This window comes from Gossypium arboreum, chromosome 6, assembly GCF_025698485.1.
Source record: "Gossypium arboreum isolate Shixiya-1 chromosome 6, ASM2569848v2, whole genome shotgun sequence".
Lineage (NCBI taxonomy): Eukaryota > Viridiplantae > Streptophyta > Magnoliopsida > Malvales > Malvaceae > Gossypium > Gossypium arboreum.
The window spans coordinates 23,216,455-23,240,377 of record NC_069075.1 but is presented as its reverse complement, the minus strand read 5'-3'; the positions used below and the strand labels follow the sequence as shown (position 1 = coordinate 23,240,377).

At 31.6% G+C, this 23,923-nt stretch overlaps 3 protein-coding genes and 1 long non-coding RNA gene across 6 annotated transcripts; 2 read left to right on the top strand and 2 right to left on the bottom strand.

Moving 5' to 3' along the window:
• Positions 1-11,675: 11,675 nt before the first annotated feature.
• Positions 11,676-12,745, bottom strand: LOC128294187 (uncharacterized). The gene is made up of 2 exons (XR_008284476.1): positions 12,265-12,745; positions 11,676-12,104 (listed from the first exon to the last, which is right to left on the bottom strand). It is a non-coding gene; the product is annotated as an uncharacterized LOC128294187 (long non-coding RNA).
• Positions 12,746-15,421: 2,676 nt separating this feature from the next.
• LOC108486554 (uncharacterized) lies at positions 15,422-21,357 on the top strand. 2 transcript variants are annotated; one of them, XM_017790672.2, is made up of 4 exons: positions 15,422-15,543; positions 15,629-16,238; positions 17,163-20,925; positions 21,024-21,357. In XM_017790672.2, the coding sequence occupies exons 1-2, from the start codon at positions 15,496-15,498 to the stop codon at positions 16,208-16,210; spliced, it is 630 nt and encodes a 209-aa protein (XP_017646161.1). In that variant the 5' UTR covers positions 15,422-15,495; the 3' UTR covers positions 16,211-16,238; positions 17,163-20,925; positions 21,024-21,357. The 2 variants fall into 2 exon arrangements, with proteins under 2 accessions (XP_017646161.1, XP_052886089.1); XM_053030129.1 differs by having other exon boundaries at positions 15,629-20,925.
• LOC108486552 (LRR receptor-like serine/threonine-protein kinase FLS2) lies at positions 16,441-20,362 on the bottom strand. Its single transcript, XM_017790671.2, has 2 exons — positions 17,233-20,362; positions 16,441-16,932 (listed from the first exon to the last, which is right to left on the bottom strand). The coding sequence occupies exons 1-2, from the start codon at positions 20,360-20,362 to the stop codon at positions 16,568-16,570; spliced, it is 3,495 nt and encodes a 1,164-aa protein (XP_017646160.1). The 3' UTR covers positions 16,441-16,567.
• A 505-nt stretch (positions 21,358-21,862) lies between the features above and the next one.
• On the top strand, positions 21,863-23,044 carry LOC108485547 (uncharacterized). Of its 2 annotated transcripts, XR_001871317.2 has the most exons (5): positions 21,863-22,097; positions 22,225-22,449; positions 22,519-22,629; positions 22,714-22,858; positions 22,960-23,044. XR_001871317.2 is itself a non-coding variant. In XM_017789402.2 (4 exons), exons 1-4 carry the CDS (start codon positions 22,008-22,010, stop codon positions 22,759-22,761), a joined length of 474 nt encoding a protein of 157 aa, XP_017644891.1. In that variant the 5' UTR covers positions 21,868-22,007; the 3' UTR covers positions 22,762-22,952. The 2 variants fall into 2 exon arrangements, 1 of the variants encoding a protein (XP_017644891.1); XM_017789402.2 differs by lacking the exon at positions 22,960-23,044 and having other exon boundaries at positions 21,868-22,097; positions 22,714-22,952.
• The last annotated feature ends 879 nt before the right edge of the window (positions 23,045-23,923 follow it).

Below are 23,923 nucleotides of genomic sequence, written 5' to 3'. Positions count from 1 at the left end.
CATTACAAAATATGCCACAAAGGCATTATAGAATACGTCACAAAGGAATTACAAAATTTGCCACAAAGGCATCGCAAGTAACTTGCCTAAAATGCTTTGTTTGGTTGCCACTAAGGCACCACATGAATTGATGTGTTTGTGATATTGATTTGCTTAAACTCATTATCGCGTGATGTTTGCGCTTCATTTCCCCGGGACACGCAAAAACCTAAGAAGATAAATGTGGACCATTCATCCTTTCCAGAATATGCCATTGACATGGTCTTTCCATACAGGGCCTCCTACTTGCACCCTACTATTTTTATGTCTCATAACATCTTTACTCTTTCAAAACATAACATGCAAAGCCATCAAACTTACCAGGAGGTTGAAACATCCACCTATTATCCCAAATAGGTTTAAGAAGAAGAACCAGAGTGTAGAACGAAAGGAAAAAAAGAAAAACATCTGAATGTTAATTTCTTACCATATATATATATATATATATACTCTTAGTTCCTCTTAGTGGATCTTGACAAATGTTATATGCATACAGAAATTGTCTCTTTAATGCCCTATCAAAACCGAAAAAAACATAAAAGAGAATCCGGTGCAGATATTGTTTGACCAGCTCAATCCATTTAGTTGACTCCCACCCAATCAAGTTACAAAACCCACATGGCACAATGTTCGAGCAAATCAGGTGTACCATACCTTTGGCGAAAACTCTCATCAAGCGTGCTCTTAAAGACGATCTAATCTCTTAAAACTCTCACAGACACTTGACATGTACGTCATGCTCAGTCAAAATTCTTCTGGGCCATACTCTTTGGTTAGTTTACTCTTCTTCAATTGGAAAACACCTCAAGATGAAATCCTTATATTCTAAATGGGCAGGTACATTATGCGCCAGGACTTAACTTGCCAAAATTTTGAAAAGTGATGGGCTATATTACAATAGTGCGCCAATACAGGTAACTTACATATCTATTCGTCTTTTCCTTGTATCAAAAAGAGCAGATATGATAATAATCTAGAATGAAATTAATGTTAAAAAAAAACATTTTAACTTTACACTAGCGTGTAAAACTGCACCATTAGTGTACCAAATAATTATAGTTATATATCTTTACTAACTTAAAATGTCTTACTATATTAAATTATTACAACGAGTTAACTAAAGATCGACTAAGTTGATGAATGACTTAAAACTTTTTTAAAATTGTAATAAATGTTATTGTAATGCCATTTTATAAAATATTTTATATAAATTTTAAATAAAACAACTAAAATTAATACTTAAAACTAATCATATATCCAAGCCTAAAACCAAAAATTAATGAAATGTTATATATAGGTCGTTTACAGTTCACCTATTTTTTGATAAATAAATCTTTTATAAGCATATATTTTCAGATAAAGCTTTTTTTCACCCATAGTTTGGCCTGTCATAATTTAATAGACTATTATTAAAATTTCTAATTAAATTGGTATTATAAGTTAATTAAACAAAAAATATTAAAAAAAAACAACAACATTTAATAGAGTTATATGGGTAGTGCAAATCTTAAAAAAATCTCCTTAATATTATTTTTATTTTCTCAATATTTATTAATTTTTAAAAGTTTTCATATCTTAAATAATCTCTTTTCTATATTACTTAAATGATTTTTATTCGTAAAAAATGATTATTTATGGTAAATACACATCTATAATGTATATTAAAGCAAAAATATATGAATTATTGTTGTGTGTGTGTGTGTGTTTTTTTTCTATTAAAGTGGTCCTTAAATGTTTACGCATTACAATTTTTTGTTTGTTTGCTTTGGGTGGGGGGAAGGAAGGAAAAGGAATGGAAAAAAGAAGAAGAAAAAAGGAAAGATAAAAGATAAGAAAAGGAAGAGAAAGAAAGAAATATATCATCATTTTTTCCTTATTTAAAGTATGATGTAATTATTATAATTTTAATTTTAATTAAAAATAATAATATTACCAACATGTTCACCACCAACATATTTTGGGATTCATACCCTATTGCCTTGTAAAAACCTTTTTAAATAATATATTTTAAAAATTGTCCTAAATCAATTTAATAATATCATAAATGTACAATTTAATAATTAAAAACAATAATATAATAAAATTAACATCTATATTTAAAAAAAAGTAAAAAGTAAAAATTATTTAATAAAACCTAATTTAAAATTAAGTGTTATTTAATTAGTAGGCTATTAAAAATATTGTAGGTTTAAATACTCCTTAGGACCTTGCCAATTTTAAAATTAGATAAATTGGTCCTTCTTGGAAGAAAAAGGAATAATTTGCTCCATAACTATTTCCATACATGGCATGAGCCAAATTATAATTGGTTAATTTTAAATAATTTAATAGAACTAAAAATATCATATAATATTAAAAATATTTAAAAATTATAAAATTTGAAATAATCCTAAATAATCAATAAAATTTTCAAAATTTCGAAAAGAAGATTTAAAATTTATAAAAATTCAAAATACTAAAAAGTAAATATTATTAAAAATGAAAAAAAATCTCAAACTGTCTAAAAGAAATACAAAATAATCTTCTAACATCCAAAAATAAAGTTTATAATTTATTTTTCCAAAAATCATTGAAAATTTAAAATATAATAAATTATAAAAATTTCAAAATTTTATAATTTCAATTTTAAAAATACAAAATAAAAATTGACAATTTTTTCGTTACTGATATTATATAATAAATATATTTTAATGTTTTAAGAAATAAATTTTAAAAATACAAACAAATTGTCTAAAATCCAAATATATATCCAAAATAAAAGGAAAAAAGAGTTTCAATAAAAATATTAAAATTGGAAAATTAATGAATAAAATAATATTTCCAAATTTTGAAAAAATCAAAAATTAATTAAATTTTTGGAAAGTCTATTGTTTTATGAATTTTTTATATTTTTAAATTTTATTTTTTGGGGGGTTCTTTTGCATTTTCTTGACAAAGTTTTTATTAAAAGTATTAAAATTAAAAGTGATACTATGTCGTTTTCCAAAAATGTCAAATATATATATATATATATATTACTCATTTTTCGTACTTTATCAAAATGTTGGAAAATTTTCAAAGTTTTTAAAATTTTGTAAAATTTTGTAAACTTTTATATAATATATATTTAATTTTTTAATTTTAGTAAATTATTGGAAATTGTTTGAATTTAAGTTTTTTTTAATTTAGGAAGCTTTATTATTTTGAAAGCAACTAATTTATGTAAATTATTTTGGAACTTTTATTTTTTAGTAAATAATTTTGAGAGCAACTAATTTATCTAATTTTAAAATTGACAGAAAGTGTATATTTGTGGCAGGGAGTTAACTCTGTACAAAAATAACATCATCATTAATTAGAGCATTTATTTTGAAAGCTTCACTTAACAACAACATTTAAGTAAGTGGAACCCACAATTATATTGCTTTTATATTGATATTTAGAGCGTTTAAATGATTAATCGAATCAAATTAATATTAATTAAATTAAATTAAATTTTGTATTCTTTAAACATTAATTGAATTTAATTTTTTAAAAAATTAACCGAACTAAAATTTATATTTTTTTTGTTAAAACAAGTACAAAACATATAAAAATTGATAATATTTATTTGACCAAATTATTTGAATTAACCGAATTAGTAATAGCCTAATACATATAATATATAATATTATTTATTAAGTTCAGTTAATTCAGTTAATTACCAGATTTCAAACTGAATTAACTTTTAACCGACCTCTGATCGAACTAGATCAGTTAACTAACCGATTAATCGAATTAGATCGATTCAATCGGTTAATTTGGTTTTAACCGAAGTTTGAACACCCTTAATTGTTACTGATACATGCACGAATTGGGTGAAATTTATTAAATTTCATTCACCAAAGCTGCCAATTTTCAAGTTTGGGAAATCAGCAGACTTGCAATAACTTTTTGGATGGAATCTGACATTTCTAGTTTGAGATGTCTTCATGGAGTTTGAAGGTCTATCTCTTAGCTTCGAAACACACTTTAAATCACTTGATTTTGAGTTCGAGAGCTCAAGTTATGACTATTTTAGTAAAGACTGCGTGGGCAGAATTTCTAAAAGAGATTATGACGGGAATTACGAGCTTTGGGCTTTTAATTCAAGTTTAAATCATATTAGGTTCGAATTTTGGACTTAATTTTTGTTGTATATGAGCCCAATATCGTATTCATTTGTCTCATTCCTTATCATTTGGTATCAGATTTGGGCGTTTTAGGTGTTCTCTTTGTTCTTATAAGCTGATTTCTAACAAACAGCCTCAAAATAATTTTTTTTGCCCAGACAATTTTCAAAAAGAAAGATTTTTCAAAGGGTAAACGTTTTTTAAATGATCTGAAATTTTACATGTTATTTCTTAGCAAAATTTTCAAATATAAAAAATTTTCGCTCTGTGAAAGAGTGGGCGAATAAACATCCGGCACAGCTAGTGCACGGGAGGTGACACCAACCACACTCCTGGCTAGGCGCACTCTCGTCGATCCAACGGATGGAAGGGCAGAGACCTTTGGGAGAGGATTGATTTTCGCTCGCCGCCTAAACCGTGAAAAAAGGGGTTGTGGGAGAGCATTCTCTTTATTGATTCTCAAAAAGAAAAAAAAAATTCGTGTCAAAAATTTTTAGATCAATGAGGAAGCTTCAGTTTAAATTTTGTAACTTTTGAAAATCGGGAACACCTCAAACGAAGTTTGTCAAGTTGCTTCACAATTTTTTAGATTTTTGGGTTTCAAGGATTTTCATTGACTCTTAGCTTTAGGTTTTCATTTGTTTTTCCTTTTTATTGTTCCTATACACATTCTAACACTTTATTGTTTCTTGTGTTAGTAGGTTAAAGCATGTTACACATTCCTTCCTCCTTACAACATAATTCTTTTATGTCTAGCCAATTTTTGGACTCATAGTGCTATTAGGTTTACTTTATTAGTTTGATTCTAATACATTCTGGTTGATTGATATGGACACTTTTAAAAGACTCACAAGATTAATTCTTACCTCATTAATAATTTTATTTTATTTCTGAATGCATAAGGTGATGTTTGCGTAAAATTTCTTTTAAGTGTTGTGTTTTTCCAGGCTTTCACAATGACTCATGACACTTGTAATCGTAAAAATCATGATGAGACATCATCAAATGACAAAGAACAAGATGTTAAATTTGAGAATATTGTGAGGATGATAAATTATCAACATCAATAATTGAACGAGTTACGTGATACAATTGAGACCAATTTGACTAAGTTTCAAACGGAACAAAAAGTGAACATTAATCAGCTTGCCAATCAACATGCCAATAATATTCAAATGCTAACTCAAGTTGTTGCTCGTTTGGAGACTTCTTCGAACTGACGATCTCGTGCTCGTGATGGTGATGATGATGATGGAGACAATTAATAGCTTCATATTCATTCTAATAATGGTGGACGAGGATATCATCCCACTAATGAAACTTTGGGTATTCCTGATCGAGGCCAGCTTTTTGTAGCTAAACCAAAGTTCAACATTCCACCATTCTGAGGGAAGCATGATCCTGAAGCATATTGTGAGTGGGAATAAAAAATTAAACTTATGTTTTGTTACTATAAATGCCCAGCAAAGGAAAAAGTCTCATTGGCGACACTTGGATTTCCAGATTATACGTTGAGTTGGTGGATTCAACTTGGAATTAATCGTCAAAGAAACTATGAAAGGGTAATTGAAACATGGTACGAATTGAAGCAAGTGATGTGAAAGCGTTACGCTCTTTCTCATTACTACAAATAGGTTACAATGAAATGTCGACACCATGTTCAAGTTAACTGATCAGTTGATGAGTACTTTAAGAAGATATGGCCAAATGAAAAAAGGAGTACAACTGATCTCTCATCTATTATGAGACGTTATTGGTGTAGTTCAAAAGATCATGAGGGTTTCTAATGTCCAAATAAATATCCAACTAGAGAAGAAAGTAAGTATGACTATCTTCTATTGTCTCTTACTCTAGTGGAAAAGTGATTTGTGATGACGAACTTTGTGAACCGAAAAAAGATGATAATGAGAATTGTTTTCCTTGAATCTATAGAGTTAAATGATAGACAAATGTCGTGTTCTCTTACTGAGATATATTGTATTGAATTTAATATTCATAATACATGTGAGGGGGATATGGGAAGTGAGGAAGAATCATGTGAAAAGACAGAGAGAAAAAAGATCTTGAGTGATAAAAGTCTACTTGATGGTCCAAATTTGGTGAGATAAAATCCATATGAGGTAAAATTAGAGAGTACTCAAGAGGAAAAAGAAAATAAAAGCAAGAAAATAGCCATACAAAGGTGAGGGGTAATTATGTTTTAACTAACCTTAACTCAAATTTTTTTAATGGCGTTTCTTCGTTACAGGACTTCAAAGATCCATTGATGGACTTTGAATTATATTACTCTACCATCGATAGACGATTTTACTTGTGGGAAAAATGTAAGTTGAATATTGATAATTCCCCACAAGTGTTATAAGGTAACGAAGGTAAGGAAACAATAGGAATTAATTTAAGAAGGCATATCTTAAATGTTTTTGATAAGTATGCTACTAATTTTGTTTGTAAAATATTTCCTTACAACATGTTTTTTCATTGGTCAAATTCATTAAACCTTGGTCTGAAAGTTCAACTGATTTTATGGATTTATTTAAATTTGTAAAGGTTAAAAAGAGTAATTTTGTTGCATTAAATAGGTTTTTTAAAGCATTTTATAGATTTTTTCTTGCAACAAAATTTTCTATTTTGACCTTTAATGATGAATTTTTACAAAATAATATTAAACTTTTTATAATTATGTGAAATTCTTGACCAATCGTTGGAAATTCTTATGGATGACCATGCATATTCAAAAAAAATTGCAGGCTATTTTTTTCCTTGAAGGCTCATGTACCTAACACTTCCTTGTTTAGTGTTGAAACATTGTTTTTAGAGGAGACATACATGATCGAAGTTTATTTGAAAGATCAAAATAATGTCTTTAATCTTGAAGATAGTCTTGGCGCACACGAAAGCTTAGGTAAGTGTTTTTTTTAATTTTATTGTTATTTATTCTAATCTTTTTTCTTGTTGTGCAACTAAAAATTCTAGGACGAATCTTCATGAGGAAGGGGGGAATGATGCAAGTCTCAAGGCCCAATTTTAGATCCATGGATATGATAGGCTCACACTACCTCAAGGGCCAACAGCAATGTTAAAGGCTAAGCAAATCAAATTAGGATTCAGTCAAAGACAAGATTCAAGGACAAATCTTTTCGAGGAAAGGGGGAATGATACATGCATGGATGGGGTAGAATTTATTAAATTCCATTCACCGAAGCTGCCAATTTTCAAGCTTGGGAAATCAGCAGACTTGCGATGGATTTTTGAATAGGATCCTGACATTTCTAGGTTGAGATGTCTTCATGGCGTTCAAAGATCTATCTCGTAGCTTCAAAACGCACTTTGAATCACTCTAATTTGAGTTTGGAAACTCAAGTTATGACAAGAATTACGAGCAGAATTTCTGAACGGGATTATGACGAGAATTACGAGTCTCGATCTTTTAATTCGAGTTTAAATCATTTTGAGTTCGAGTTTCGGCTTAATTTTTATTATATATGAGCTTAATATTGTATTTACCAACTCTTCTTATTTTATTATTCCAAATTTTAATAATTATTAAGTAGTTTAAGTTATTTAGGAATTTTATATCAACAAGAAAGTTTGAGAAAATTTAGTTTAAAACTACTTCTTGTTTAGATTAATTAGAATTCTAGAATACTTAATATTTTTATTTAGATTTATTTAGGTAGCCTACATATAGGCCTTTACATTGTACACAATTCATTATTATTCAACTTCTCTTTTGAGTTAATAAATTCTCTTTAATTTTTTTTTAAGAATTTCTCTTGAATTTCTTTTAAAAGAGTTTTAACAATCTTTTCAGATTGTAGGGATCATCTTCAAACTTTTTCTTGCTAAGTTTTCTATCTTAGAGGGGACATTAGAGTCGCCAGAAATATGTTGTAGATTCTTCTTATTTCTAAGACTTCTTAGAATTTCTACATATCACGTTCTATCTTTTCCATCTATCTTCTTTATTTTCTTCTTTATTATTCCAATATTTGATTTATTGTTTTATTTATTTATCTTAGTTATCTTTTTATTTGTTTTATTTGACCTGGATTTGATTGTGTTTTAAGTTGTGTCAAAATTCAAATTTTTTTCTAATCGTCTAGAGCCCTAAGTCAAATCTGCGACTTAAACAAACTTTACGATTCTCTTCCGCATTTATCTGCCCTCATTCGTATCAGTTACAATATTCTTTTGTTTCACATAATTATATAGATTTATTCAAATTTTCCCTACCATTAACATTGTTATTTGTTACCTATCATCTAATTTTAGGTTTTGTTGTTCATACATATAATTCCATATCGTAATTTTAATCTTTCATTTAATTTTTCATCTCTTCTAATTTTTAAATTTGTATTATTTATCAAATCACCCTAAAATGGATAGAAAAATTAACATCTATTAACTTTATTGATGTGGCATACACGTAAATTGTTACATTAGCAATTAATTATTTTTAAATATAAAATTCAAAAATTATAAAAATAATTTTAATTTTTAATTTGTTAAAATAATTAACTGCTAACGTGGAATACATGTAACACCCCTAACCCGTATCTGTTACCGGAATAGGGTTACGGAGCATTACCAGACATATTTCATAAACAATCATACATTTCACATACATTTTCCATTCCCAAATAAAAGTCATTCACAATCAATCATACAGCCCCAAATAAAACACGAAAAAGTAAACAGAGTAAGGTATAAAGCTTAGTAAGCTCGTATGTTAAAAAAGTAAAACTTACAATTCAAATACTTAAACATCACATAATGCAATTAAATTTAAATTCAAAACTTAACACGTGTTCAATCCACATGTTAGACATGAATTCCATCTATTTTCTCGATTCAATGATTGTATAGTTCACGTACATACTTGTACTAACTCGTATCAATTTCATACTCCTCCAATTCATCGATATACCCGTTGAACCATTTCGAATAATATTGGACACTCGGGAATCTCGCACCCTAAGTGCCAATACATACCCGAAGCTATCTCAATCTCATATCTCATATAATGCTCACTCTCGAGCTATCAACGAGTCTGCTCACACAAGCTTATGGTCAAGACATAACTACACGGTGCTGCTCACACAAGCTGACGAGGATCCGCAACACATGCCAGATAACTTAGCCACCGTTAGAACATATGGACCAGCACCCAAATCCAATAACCCCTAATGACATGTCATTTGTATCCTATCTATTCCTAAGATTCAACCGGGATTTAACATTGCCGAATCTTCGTCAAACATTTCCGTAAAATCGTATTCATAATTAATTCAATAATAAAGCATTTAAAATACAATTATATTAATGCTTATTAACATATGAACTTACCTCAGATTTATATGGAGAGAAACGAGCTATCAATCAACTATCTTGTTTTTCCCCCGATCTAAATCCGAACTTCGTTTTTCTTAATATGCACTTCTCCAAGATAGCCAAATGCTCAAGCCCTAAAATGGTGTCTTTTGTTCTTTAATTTCAGTGATGGAAAATGGATGAAGATGAAGAAATGTTCAGTTTTATTTTATTATCACTTATTTACTAATTTACTTAATTAACCTTTTAAATTAATTCAATTTACAAAATTGTCAAGCCATTATCATCCACTAACATACTAAAGGTCTAATTACCTCATAAGGACCTCCACTTTAAGGTTCCATAGCTATTAGACACCTTTAGCTAATAGAACTCAAATTTTTCACTTTACGCGATTTAGTCCTTTTTTTTCGAATTGAGCATTCAAATGATAACATTTCTAAACGAAAATTTTTCACAATCATACTATCATGCTGTATACATTAAAATAAAAATAAAATAATTATTTTGACCTAACATTTGTGGTCCCGAAATCACTGTTCCGATTTGACTAAAAACAAGCTGTTACAATACACATTGATGCCATGTCAACAAAGCTAACAAATGTTAACTTTTTCATTCATTTTGGGGTGATTTTACAAACAATATAAGTTTATGAGCTAAAAAAAGTGAAAAATTAAATAGAAAGCTACAATAACTTTTTTTTTATAAAGTTGGAGGGCAAATAAATTATCATGCCTTTCAAGATTAAAAACAATTAATTATATTGTGTTAGTGGTTGGATTTATTTATTTGGGTATTTGTAGTTATATATTTGTTTAATGGTTGAATTATCCGCTTAATTTGGTAAGCTCGACCTAATTCAAAATAGGTGTAAGTAAGGTAATTTTTAATTTGGGTTGGCTCGAATTGATTTGAATTAATATTTTAATGATGAAACTAATATTTTTTAAGTTAAATATAAAAATATATAATCATTATTATATTTTTAATATTTTATTATTTTAGAATAATAAACCCTAAACCCTAAACCCTAAATAAACTTAGATTGAATAATTGAATTTTTTAAACAATATCTTGATTGATCCCAATTTAAACTAAATTATTTAGTAAAGTTATAACACATTTTGTTTAATAATACTTCATTTTAGTTTAGAAAATAAAAAAGAAAAAAAGAAATTTGTGACATAACCATTCCTTAACCCGTGAAGCGTTTGAGATATTCACTTTTTTCCTCTTCTTTAAGAGAAAGAGGTATTTCATTAGAAAACCAAATAGGCAAGACAAAAGACAACTCATTAGAAAAGAGCTAAACTAAACCCAAGCCAACAGGCTCTCCCTATACAACCAATCTAAGGCCTTTCCTCACGAACCAGGTCAGAAACAACCAAATGAAGCAAAGATACTAAGAAATGAGGAATTGAATTATAAACATGAGGACATGCTTGGGACAATGCTACGCAAACAAGACGATGGACAACCTTGTTAGCACTCCTACAAATCCAATAGAAAAGAAAGATGATGAAAGTCACAACGCAACGTAATACAATCATCGATAAAAAAAAAATAAACTCAGAAATACCATGGTTATAAGAGTTTAGAGCTCATAAAGCTTCGAGACAAACAGTTTACAAGACAACATTGTCTATACCTACCAATTTACGGAAATATACTACTATAAAACAAAATCGTTAGCACTAATAAGAAACCAAACTAAGAGTAAATAAATAAAGCAATCATTATGTCGTGGAAGAATTATTGCCTTAAAAGCAAATTCGTCTTGATCGGTGTAATCTTGTAGTGGATATCGCCCTTCAAGGTTAACATAGTATCTCAATATTTGTACACCCAAATAAAGAAAGTGAAACACAATTGATATTATTTTTCTCGAAAAGAATCGAAACAAAAAAAAAACAAAAAACAAAAAACAAAATCAATTGGTGGGAAATCTTATTGGAAAATAAACTGGAAGAAAATTGGCGAAATCACACTAGGTTGAATTTCCAAAAAAGATCGGAGGGATCATAGACGATCTCGCTTAAAACTCAATCTTCTAGACAAAATTTTGCTCCCGTATAATTTCGTAGAACACCATAATTTAGAGAACAAAGAGAAGTTGTTTTTCTCTTGTTGTGTTATGTGTAAAATGACGAGAATGACCTCCTATTTATACAGTTTTCTAAATGACAAAATAGTAAAACAGCCGTGTAAATTTCCAAAAATTGCATAGGATTTTCTGCAACTAAAAATATTCTGATTTTTTTATGCATTACCAACACCAATTTGAGCCAAGAAAGAGGTTCCCGTATGGTCATAACCTCATCCATTGTTGCCCGAGACACAACAGGAAGATGGCCGATGGCTGCGTGAAAGAAAGCGCCCTCCTCATCCCTAATAATCAGCCCGTAACCTACCTACTTCCCATCCTCACTAAAAGCAGTGTCAACATTGCACTTGACATGGACTACTTGGGGTCGACACCAGCTAGCAACGGGAGCAACAACCGTTTGAACAACAGTAGGTTGCACCTGCTGATAGGCTAAAGCGCAGTAGCTCAGTCTTGCCTGAAGCGAGTAGCAAAAATCCCATTTGAGGCCGCTGTAGCTGTGTCCATACACCAGAGAAACCGATTATGAAAATATTAGAGAGACCAAGCAGTAACAACCACTCTACCAAGCAAAGGACTATCAACACCAAGTAGCAACGAAGAGAAGCAGTTAGAAAAAGACACTGACGGAAATGTAATAGCTGATAAAGACCATACCTGAACCGCAAAAGAACAACCCATAAGTACATGGCCAATGGGACCCCTTTTCAAGCAAACACTTGGGCGGACAAATGCTACTCCAAACAAAAGACAAGTTAGTACCCTCGCTTACATAAAAAAAACTCACCTTTCGAAAAGTATCTAGGTTTGAAGAGACGACTTAAAAGGGAGTTCGAATTTGAAAGAATCCTCCTACCTTATTTGCCAAGCATGGCTAAACTGAAGTAGTAAAGATCTTAAAAGCCTGTACTACCCACCTTTTTTGTAGTACAAAGTCTATCCGATGATGCCCAATGAAGATTTGCCAAATTACTAGAGTTTGAAGCACAACTTCAAACCCAAGTCATGTACTGACTGGAAGGAGGAAAATGCTCATACAATACATTGGGAGCGCCTGTCCAATTGTCTTAAGCACAACTTCCATACCTGGTCGAGAAAGAAACCAGATTTTCTAATTAAAAAGTATGCTTACAGAGCCTTTCCTAAATAAAACTGAAGACTTCCTTTTTTATTTATTTATTACAATTGATAAGTGATGGAAGAGCCAGATAGCGACCCTACTCAATCAAGACATCCACCCCTAACATCGATTGAACCATAGCCCTGTCCAAAAAAGATGTATTCGAGCTAAACAACAGTCAAAATCTTTGAAAATTCATTGCCTACCCCGACGCGTCCTCATAGGTGGCTAAGATGTCCTTGTTGGAAAAATAGGGTAAAGAAAACAGTTTTACAGTTAGAAAATTTAGTTTTTACTCTTTAAACATTATAATTAGATGTTACTAATTAAAAGTTGGATTCCTATTATTAGTGTCTATTAAGTGATTTAAAAAAATATATATATATATATATATATTAGCATTACTTACTAAACCCTTGATAAACCTTTTGATTAAAGAAATTACTAAATTGCTAACTAATTTGATATATGTAATGAACATTTTTCATTAGAAATTAATTTTCTAATATAATCCTATATGATATTAATATGTCTACACTTTTCATTATATACATTATTGTATACCCTAGACATTTTGGCAGCACAATCACAAAATAAAGAAATGAGTGGCATTGGATGTGGGTAAAAATTGAACACGCTTGCCCATCTCAGATTTCAATCCCACATTACATAATTCAGTAATTTTTGCCCCTGCTGTTAAAATTACAAACATTAGTAATTAAAAATAGTTATAATAATAAATTTAATAATCAACTTTTATATATTATATTAATTTAATTATAGTTTTAAAAGATTAATTTTAAATTTTATAAGTGATCTAAATTTAATCCTAATTCTAATATATATATATATAAATACATAAATGTTATTAAAAATAAAAATAATATTAATATTAATATTAAATAAAATAAAAAATTCCCCACCATCCTCCTCCTCTCCCAACGTTTACTCTCCTCCCTCCCTCCCTCCCTCCCTCCCTCCCTCCATGGGTTGTTTCCTGTATTTTTCCTTATTAAACACATTATATTAGATATTAGGTTAAAATATGCTTGTAGTTTTGTACTTTTTATTAAGAAATTAATTTTTTACTTTTTAAATTTTAAAGTTCAGGTTTAATTGTAAATATTATTAAATTTTTTTGTTAAATTTAAGTTAATAACTATTAAGTGAATTGTTTTTCTATTTCAAAATGTCACAATAACAAATTTAACTAAATAAAATTAACAATTGAACTTAAATTTTAAAATTTGATAAACAAAAAAATTAAATTCCTAGAAATACAAGCACAAAACCTAGATTCTGAATTTTTGAAAACTAGATTTGAATCTAGGTATTATTGTTGAGCATGCAGCCCTGGTTAGATGGATGGTAGCACGACATTTTGGGGTCACTTAGAATTTCTTCATGTCTTGCACTGAATCAATTTTCAACGACGGGCTAGAGATGCTCCTTAAAAGTCTGCAAAACATCCCACTCTTTTAATTTCAATGGTCTTTTCCCGTGAGACGAGTGGGTATGAGTGGGTGTAAATAAACACAGGCAAGAGTTCCTGCTTTACTAAAGCTTCTTTTTTACATTAGAAAGCTTTAATCCCTAAAGGGAAATTTACCTTTTCCTTCAATGGAGATTTCATCAATTAGAGGGCTACTTGAATTTGTAAGACTCTTTTCAACAAAAATTTTGAGGGACGGTGGGGACGGTCCTGGCAAATTTTTATTTTATTTAATATTAATATAATTGTTAATACAAAATTTAAACGTCTATATGTAATTTTATATATTTTTTTAAAAATGAGAATAAAATTGAGATTATTTATAAATTTTAAGCGTTAATTTTTAAAATTATAACTATAATGATATAATATGTAAAAGTTAAAGAATTAAATTTATTATTATATTATTTTTAACTGTCACGTTAATTTGTCAATTGTAATTAAAATGATCGAACTATATAACATAACTACTTAAATTATAAACTTTTTATTATAAATGCTTAAAATAATTTTTTTTATAATTAGGTAATTATATCTATATATAGTTTACCTTTTTTCCAAGGAGATTGTGGAGGTACAAAGATTGAAATTGCAGCTCACAATAATTGTTATGATTATTATTTTAAAATTTCTTTTGGCTTATATAATATAGTTAAATTATTACTTCAATATTTTTATTTTTTTATCAGCTAAGTTTATGTATTTTTATTATGTATATGGTTACCTTTAATCCAAATTTTTATTAAAAAGTTGAAGTCAACCAATGACACATTATCATAAGGAAAGTAAAAATACTTATAAATTTTAAAAAATTCAGAAAACAATTTTAAAAATAAAAATACGAAGAAAAAACCCCTCAAAACCATGAAACTTGGGTGTGATGTTTTTTTTTGTTGCAAATCAATGCGTATTTTATCTCTGTAAACTTCCAGGATTATCACTTGTTTCATCGCATGTTTTTAGTTGGTTGGTGTACTTTTATTTGTAAATTCTCAAAATCTGTAATGCTTTTGGAAAGATTTTGATTATGGTGTTACTAATACCATTTCGTACATTGTGAGTAAAATTTTAAATTTCACAAGTTAACAAGTCACATGCAATTTTTAAAGATTATTGCTGTTTCTAATATTAACTCATAATATTACTTAAATTAGTAAAAATTTTAATTTAAAATTAATTATTATTTAATTAAATAAATTATTGAAAAAATATGTAGTTAAAATCAGTGATTTGGAAAGCGAAGGGGAAAAAAGAAAGGAATAAAGAAACTTGCATAATGCGACCGCCATCTCTACACTGCAATTTCTTCTCATCTCTCAAACAGGTATTCATTATTCAATCCTATATGCCTCACAAACATGTGCATGCCTTTTTATATTATCTGAATTCGTTTCCTCAAATTCTTACAGGTTGAAAAAAGATTGAAACTAGAAGAAAACCAACCAGATTCAGGACAACCCCATGTCCCTACTCAATCTTTTAGCACCCCACTTTACCTGCACTTAACCCACCCTTCCAACACTAACACAACCAACAGCGAACCCCCTCAAGCTTTCATGTCTTCTTCACCTCAGTCCCTTTCTACAAATGAAACCCATCCTCAGATTAATCCCCCTCATTCCCCCGCAACAAGCAAAGACACTGATGATATCGAATATTTGATGCAGCTTTTGGGTTTATCGGATAATCTGGGAGAAACCCAGAAAAGAGAGAAGCACAAAACTGTTGTTGGTGGAGGGAATTCTTGTGGATGTGAGTGTGGATTTTATGAGAAGATTGTTGGTGTTAAAGGGCCAAAGTGTGACAAAGAAGTGGAAAGACTGGAAGGTTGGATTATATATTTCTCCAGGAATGGTAGTGAGCCATTGAGGTTGGCTTTCTTGCTTATGGCTAAAGCTGCTTTCGAGAGTGCTGATGATTCTGGGTTTCAAACTCTGGAGTTTCCGTCAATTATAGATGAATTTTTAAAGATTGACCCACCTAAAGACTGACAGTCTGAGACATTACTAGGATGTAATGGTAATATGAAAATACTTTTTGTTTTGGACTAGCTGATTTATACTTGTACATTTTGCTTGGACTTGCTTTTATATTTACTTTTGATTGGTTAATCACCAAAACTTTATATGCATGATATATATAAGTTTGTACATTTATTTAGATTTGCTGATATATATACTTTTAATTGGTTAATTGCCAAAAACCTAAAGACAAAAACAAAGATGCAATCTTTTTCATTTCTCACTTGTGAAGAGTAACTGCTATTACATATATTTATCCTTCCAATACATTAGAATCGAATGGAGTCTGCAGTTATTCTTCTCCAACACAGCTGGGTGCTCAATTCTTCATGAGATTATGGCCTCATTTTCATAGTTATTTGCTTTTAGCTTTGAAAGGATAGACAAAACCTCGTTCATGTTGGGTCTTTCCTCAGGATTAGGGGAGGTACAAAACAAGGCTAGCTTGAAAAGTTCCTCCACTGCTTCCATTTGTTTATTGGAATCATTTGAAGCTAGCATAGGATCCAAAACTTGGAGGACTCCTTTGGTTCCAGTAGCAAGGGATTTCTCAACTCGTTGACGGAGACTGACTGGCTGTCCGTCCTCTTCCATTAGTCCAGTTGGTCTTTGTTTTGTTAGGAACTCCATGACTACTATGCCGAAGCTGAACACATCCACTTTAGTTGTGACATTCCTCATGTATGCAAATTCTGAATGAGGGCAGAGTAATGTCTCAGTAATTCAGGTTTTGAAATCTAATGATGTTCATTAGAAACTTAGCAAGTTTATAAGCATGTAATTGTTTAAGCATGGTCATTTGATTATCACTTGATCCATTCAAAGATATGAAGGAATTCTAGTGTTAGAATAGTTGAAACTAGACTACATGCAACATGGGAGACCATATCTTTTCTCAAGATGCTTATTGAAAATATTGCAGGTTTGGAAATTTTTCTGGCACATATGAGAAATGGATGAGTGCTTAATAAGTTGGAGCAATTGAAGATTACCTGGTGCCAAGTAGCCAATAGTGCCTTCAAATGCTGATGTTGAAGAAAGGCTACTTCCGTCATGTAGATGGACATCCAGCATGCGAGCTGTTCCAAAGTCACTTACATGTGCGACCCAATCACCATCCAGAAGTATATTGGAAGGCTTCAAATCACAATGCACAATGGGGAAATCATAACCAGAATGCAAGTAATCCAATGCACTAGCAACTGAAATGCAAAGATCAATTCTCTTAGATAATGTCCAGATATGAAGATCCATCATGGAGCCATGTATAACACTCTCTAAACTTCCGTTCTCCATGTATTGAAGAATTACAGCCTTCAGCTTCTCACTTTCCCATGCATACCCAAGTACCTTGACCAGATTCTTGTGCCTTAAATGGCTCAAGTTTTTGACTTCTCTGTAAAAGCTCTTATCAGATTCTTTGGAGAACTGATGCAGATTTAATTTTTTTACTGCTATCAGCTGGCCATCTTCCAGCTGGCCCTTATACACGGTACTCAAACTGCTTGCTCCAATAATGTTATCTTTACTGAAGGAGCTTGTAGCATTTTCTAACTCCTCTTTATCAAACCTTCTTAGAACTGCTGCTGTAAACTCTGTTTCTGGATTTTCCAACTTGACTGGGTTACTCTCTTTGGCATGCCAAAGGAGGAATGAAATGGCTAGCACTAGGGTCAGCACTACAGAAACAGATCCAAGTATGCTGAGAATTGTTATTGCCTTTTTCGAAAACCGATTTGAACTTCTCTTGCTGCACGACCCGAGAAATGTGTTTCCACAGAGATCTCTATTTCCTACCAAACTTGACATGTTGATAGTTTTGAATATGCCTTTCTCGGGAACATGGCCTTCAAGTTGATTGAATGAAAGATTTAGATGCCTCAAGCTGGAACTATTGGTGAAGCTTTCTGGAATATGACCCCGAAGTTGATTCTGGGACAGGTCTAGTGAGCTTAGATGCTTCAATTTTGCCAAGTTCTCCGGAATTTCACCATCTAATTTATTTCTTGAAAGGTTCAAGCTTCTAAGCATATCCGATTGAGCAAAAGCGTCAGCAGAGATGAAACCAGAAAGTTTATTTCCTGAAAGATCTAGAGAAAACAAATTTCTGCAGCCTCTAAGTGTCGTAGGAATGACTCCTGAAATGTTATTGTTTGAGATGTCAATGGCTTGTACCATTTCCAGCATCCCTAGCTCATCTGGAATACGTCCATCTAAGAAATTGTAGGAGAAGTTCAGATACAGTTGCATCATTTTCATCCCTGCAAACATGGACTTTGGAATTGATCCACTGAGATGGTTGTGAGAGAGATCCAATGTTGAAAGTCGATATAGACAGTCCATTCTATTTGGAATGGACCCATTGAGCTTGTTGTTGTTGAGGTTGAGATATGTAAGAAACTCAAGCTCTGAGACAGCATCTGGAATGGGACCTGTTATCTTGTTGTGCTGCAAGTCTAGATAAGTTAGCTGCTTCAGTTCAAATAGTCTCTCAGGTAGGGCACCTTCCAGAGCGTTGTCATGCAATGAGAGCCCCTGAAGGAGAGAGGCTTTTGATATTTCTGGTGGAATTCGGCCCGTGAAACCATTTCCTGCAAGGGTCAAGGTCATGAGTTGGCTTAAATTGCCAATCCCTGGTGGAATTGACCCTACAAATGAATTGAAAGAAGCTTTCAAAACCTGGAGATTATAGAGTTTGCCGATATCTGGCTTAATCAATCCAGTGAAATTGTTTTCAGCTATACTTAGGAGATGAAGATTTGAGCAGTTGAAGAGGTCATCAGGAATTTCACCTGACATCCTATTTGCCCCTACAGATAGACGTGTTAAATTTGGCAACTGTCCTAAACCTGATGGAATTTTCCCAGTTATCCTATTAAACCCCAAAGATATATACATTAGATGGGTACAATTGGCAATGCTTGGGGGAATTGATCCCTCAAGATGATTGACTTCCAGGCTCAAGTTCTTTAGATTGTAAAGCAATCCAAGATTTTGTGGAAGTCTTCCTGTCAGGGAATTGTAGCTCATTGACAAATATGTCAAATTTGTCAAGTTGGTTATTGATGAAGGAATCTCCCCCTTGAGCTTATTGGAATGCAGGGTCAGTACTTGTAACGAGGTCAAAGATCCAACCTCATCCGATACAGTTCCAATCAACTCATTCTCTGAGAGTCCTAAATGGGTTAATGATTTCAATTGGAATAAGGAAGGAGGAATCGTGGAATTCAACTTGTTTCCGTACAGTCTTAAAGTCTGTAACTGAACCAGATTTCCAAGCTCGTGAGGAATGGCTCCTATGAACTTGTTGGTGTAGAGTTCAAGGGCAAGAAGTGACCTACAACGACCTAGTTGAGATGGAATTTCTCCCGTGAGTGAATTATTAAACAGCTGAAGATATTCTAAACTTGACAAGTTCCCTATTTCAGGAGGTATTACTCCAGACAGACGGTTTTCACTTAGGTCTAAAGATTGCAACGCTCCCAACATGCCAATGGAAACAGGTATTGGACCTTCCAAATTGTTTCTATATGCTACCAACATTTGAAGATTAACTAGGTTTCCTATGTCTTTTGGGATTGTCCCTGTGAGATTGTTGTAAATGATACCGAGAGCTAACAAGGAAGTGCAGTTGCAAATGCTATCAGGGATGCTTCCATTCAAAGAATTATCACCTAAGTCCAGCATCTGCAGATTTCTAAGGTTACCTATTTCTGGTGGGATTGGACCCGACAGAGAATTATAGTAAAGAATTAGTTGAGTAAGCTGGGAGCATAGTCCCAGTTGAGGTGGTATATGACCTGAGAATGAATTTAAAGTCAAATCAAGAACCAGGAGGCTTGAAAGGTTTCCCAGGAACGGAGATATCTCCCCTTTAAGCTGCTTATCAAGCAGGGAGATTGAAATGACTCTACTTGAGGAAGGGTCACAGGCAATGCCAGACCAGTTGCAGTGATGATTAGCCACCGTCCAATCTGCAAGTGCTCCTAAAGGGTCATGAGTGACAGATCTTTTGAACGCCTGAAGCGCCTCAACTTCAACTTCCAAGCTTGGTTCGGCATGCAGCACAGTAAGTAAAACAGAACAAACTATAACAATGATTAAACTGACACATTTTGACATCACTGCTAGCTAAGGTAATGGTAATGCTGAAGCTGGTTTGAAAGGAACTATCGTAACTGATGATGAATTTGGATTCAAAGTCAGGCTTATATGCAAATTTCAACCAATCTTTGATCCCTGGAATCCAAAATGAGTGTCATATCATAACTCAATCCAGAATATGATAAACAAACTGAATTGTCTTTGACAGTGAAAAGATACGTACAAAGTTCAAACCCCACCTATGTTCAGAAGCTAAGAAGGAGAGGATTTCAAGTCTAAACACTTGACTGACCCACCTACCAGCGAAAGTGTGTATTAATACAAGTGGGAGATGGTAATGATAATGTCGTTTAGTGAGTGTAATCAATGGGAATCTAGAACGTGACGTGGGAATCCGGGAAACTCCACTCTTCCAACTAGTAAATGCTTAGTTGACTCCGCAGCAAATGTTGAATGTGTAAATGTAGGTAATGGCGGTAGCACCATTATGGCAAGTTGAACGAAAAATGCCAATGGAAGGATGGGTTGGGATTTTATACTTGGTGCCAAAAGGATAATGTCTAATTTTGTGCTAGCACATGGTACGTAGTTTCCATCTCTATCATTAATATATCACAGTAAACACATACAATTAGAGTAAAAAAATCTAATGTAATCCATGGTTTTCTGAATTTTGCAGAATTTATTGCGACTGATTTGCAATAATAAAGCCAGATTAAGCTATGGTCCAAGGAATCTGACAACCCATTCAGATTTGCGTCTGTTATCACCAAATCCTATCTTCAATTGATTCTGGTTTGATCCACGGTTTCTGAGCAACTTGGACTGCCTTTTTTCGTTTCATTTTTTTAATAAGGTTTAATTCCGAACTATGCGTGTATTATTTTTTTTCTTGGATTAGTATTAATATATCAATTTGTTATTTGGCTCGGTCGCATTGAGCTGCAATCAAATTGTGGGATGTGGTAATTAAATTTATTTAAAATAAAAAAGTTAAATTTAAATTTTAAAAATAGATTTCACTTTGATTCACTCTTAACCAGATATTAATCGGTGTTGACCGTGTTAACTGATATTGATTAATGTTGACTATTCATGTGGTGTTATTAGAACACATATCTTTTTTATTTTTAATATTATATATTATATTGATTAAAAATGTTAACAAATTATATTTAATATATAAATAATTCAAAAAGTTTTACAAAATTCTTCTATAAAGTTTTAAAATATATAAATTTAAATTTAAATTAAAAAACATTTAATTTTTTAAAATTAGTAAATTTTGTTTTAATACTTGAAACTGATTTGATGCTTCAACTATAATTAGAGTAGTTTCAGAATATTTTAATCGGTAATTTCAAAAAAAAAAAAAAAAAAATCACGCATCATGGCAGAAAGGACCGAAGCTATTGCATCTTTAGACTTGTAATCCTCTCTCATAAAGAAGATTTACCAGTTCCTGGAATACTGGGATTCCTTGATGTATCCTATTTCTCAAACCAAGATTGAAACAAAACAACGTAATAAAGCCCAAAGCAGGATAAATGGATCAATGTTGGATTCTTCCTATTTCAAAGCCCACAAACATTTCATTGTCGTTGATTAAGTAACTACATGTTTGAAAACCCAGAATCTAAATTGGTTGGAAAAAGAGAGAAGAATGGGAGAATGGAGCAGCAGGGTTATCCCTATAGTGAGAGGCCTCTGTTTGCTTTATGTTACCCACAAATATCTCGGCACTACCGTTGTTGTAAGAAATCTTTCAACTATCCCCCATAAAAACAAGCTTATCAATCATCATTTCATGTTTTCATTTATGGGTTTTAATTTTACTTTTATGAATTTTGGGCGGCGGCGGCAATGACGGAACTCTAAAGACTTATGGTCCTAGTATGCTTCCAACCTTGGGCATAACAGGCAATGTGTTGTTGATGGAGCGCATTTCGACCCGAACAGGAAAACTTCGACCTGGTGACGTTGTCTTCTTTCGGTCGCCTGAGAATCCTAGGAGGGTTGTCTGCAAACGGCTGGTCGGAATGGAAGGTGATCAAGTCACCTACGTCGTCGACCCCAAAAACAGTGATAAATGCAATACTATTGTGGTAATGTATATTTTTTAGGATTTCCACTTTTGTATATTCAAAGATTGAAAATGATTTGTGAATATATAGGTTCCAAAAGGGCATGTTTGGGTAGAAGGAGATAACATATATAACACAAAGGATTCGAGGAATTTCGGAGCTGTTCCTTATGGTCTTGTGGAAGGCAAAGCTTTTTGGACGGTTAGCCTTCGCTTCTCATTTTTACATTAGTTCTTTACCTGTTTGGCTTTAACCAAGTTTTGATCATTTCTTTGTTGTTTATAGTTATTGCCTCGTAGAGATTTCGGATCCTTGGCACCTAAACCCAAGTAGTCATTTATTCCTACCAATTTGGGTTGGCATTATTGGAGATCGAGAGGACTTCTGTGCACAACACATGTTTGTCAGAATGTCTCACAGGGTTGATGATGTACGTTTTAAGCTACAATCTTAATTTCTTTGGCAGTCTTGGTCCCTGGTGATTTTATGAAGTGAATGATTTTTCCTTTTTTTGGCAATCAAAATGAACAGAGGATGAGGAAAGAAGGAAAGAGAAGAAGCTGATTGATTTATAAAATCTATAAAAGACCCTTTACTAGCTTACTTTTTGGGAAAATCTTAATAGGTAAACAGTGCAGAATAAAAAATCTAAACCAAATAGGCAAAGATGGAGCAGTTCATGAAATAATATCAACTGCATGAAAGGTTAAGGCCAACCCAAGTAAGGCTTGCTCACTGTTTTCCATTAGTAAATAGGTTTCAGGGGGAATGATAGCTAATTACAAATTCCATAATTTGAGTACCCAAACTCTTTTAAGTTAATAAAATTGTATTTGTTGATATTATTAAGAATTATGAGAAATATTAATTAAAAAATCAATAAGTAATGGTAAAGTAAATTATATTTTAAAGGGAGGATTCAGATTTGAACATTGAAGATAACATTGATAATAAAACTAACCAAAAACTCTAAAAAGATTTAGTTCTTATAAATTGTAAAACTTATATGAAAGATACCTCAATCTCAATGATTTCGAGAATGCCCACTTACCCTTTTAGGTTTGAAGCATATAAATGCTATTTTGAAGCATTTTTTTTATTTCTAAACAAATTTTAAATAAAAAGAGAATTTTACATTTGGTATTATTTATTTGGTTTGTTCATTTCTCTATTTTTAGTTTCAAAAGGGATAATATATGAACTTTGAACAAATGTGCATTATTATACACAGGGAGAACTCCAGGATTTTACTCCAAAGGTGCCGAAACTTTAAATCCAAATAACTTTTTTTTAACATAAATAAAGTGTCAATTCTTCTCGGATACTTTTTTTTTTCTTATTAAACAAATCAATTTAATATTTTTTAAAAAACATGAACGATTTAATTGTAAAAAATTAAAAGGAAAAAATCACACTATATAAAATTAAATATTTATTTGCAATATGTAAAAAAGAATAACTAATACTATACTAAAAATTTCATAAAACACAATAT

Coding starts and splice junctions, on each gene's coding strand:
- LOC108486554 (XM_017790672.2), top strand. CDS start 15,496: ATGCGACCGCCATCTCTACACTGCAATTTCTTCTCATCTCTCAAACAG. Junction 15,544..15,628: donor TCTTCTCATCTCTCAAACAG/GTATTCATTATT, acceptor AAATTCTTACAG/GTTGAAAAAAGATTGAAACT.
- LOC108486552 (XM_017790671.2), bottom strand. CDS start 20,362: ATGTCAAAATGTGTCAGTTTAATCATTGTTATAGTTTGTTCTGTTTTA. Junction 16,933..17,232: donor TATTGGCTACTTGGCACCAG/GTAATCTTCAAT, acceptor GCCCTCATTCAG/AATTTGCATACATGAGGAAT.
- LOC108485547 (XM_017789402.2), top strand. CDS start 22,008: ATGGGAGAATGGAGCAGCAGGGTTATCCCTATAGTGAGAGGCCTCTGT. Junction 22,098..22,224: donor ATCTCGGCACTACCGTTGTT/GTAAGAAATCTT, acceptor GGAACTCTAAAG/ACTTATGGTCCTAGTATGCT. Junction 22,630..22,713: donor AAGGCAAAGCTTTTTGGACG/GTTAGCCTTCGC, acceptor TGTTGTTTATAG/TTATTGCCTCGTAGAGATTT.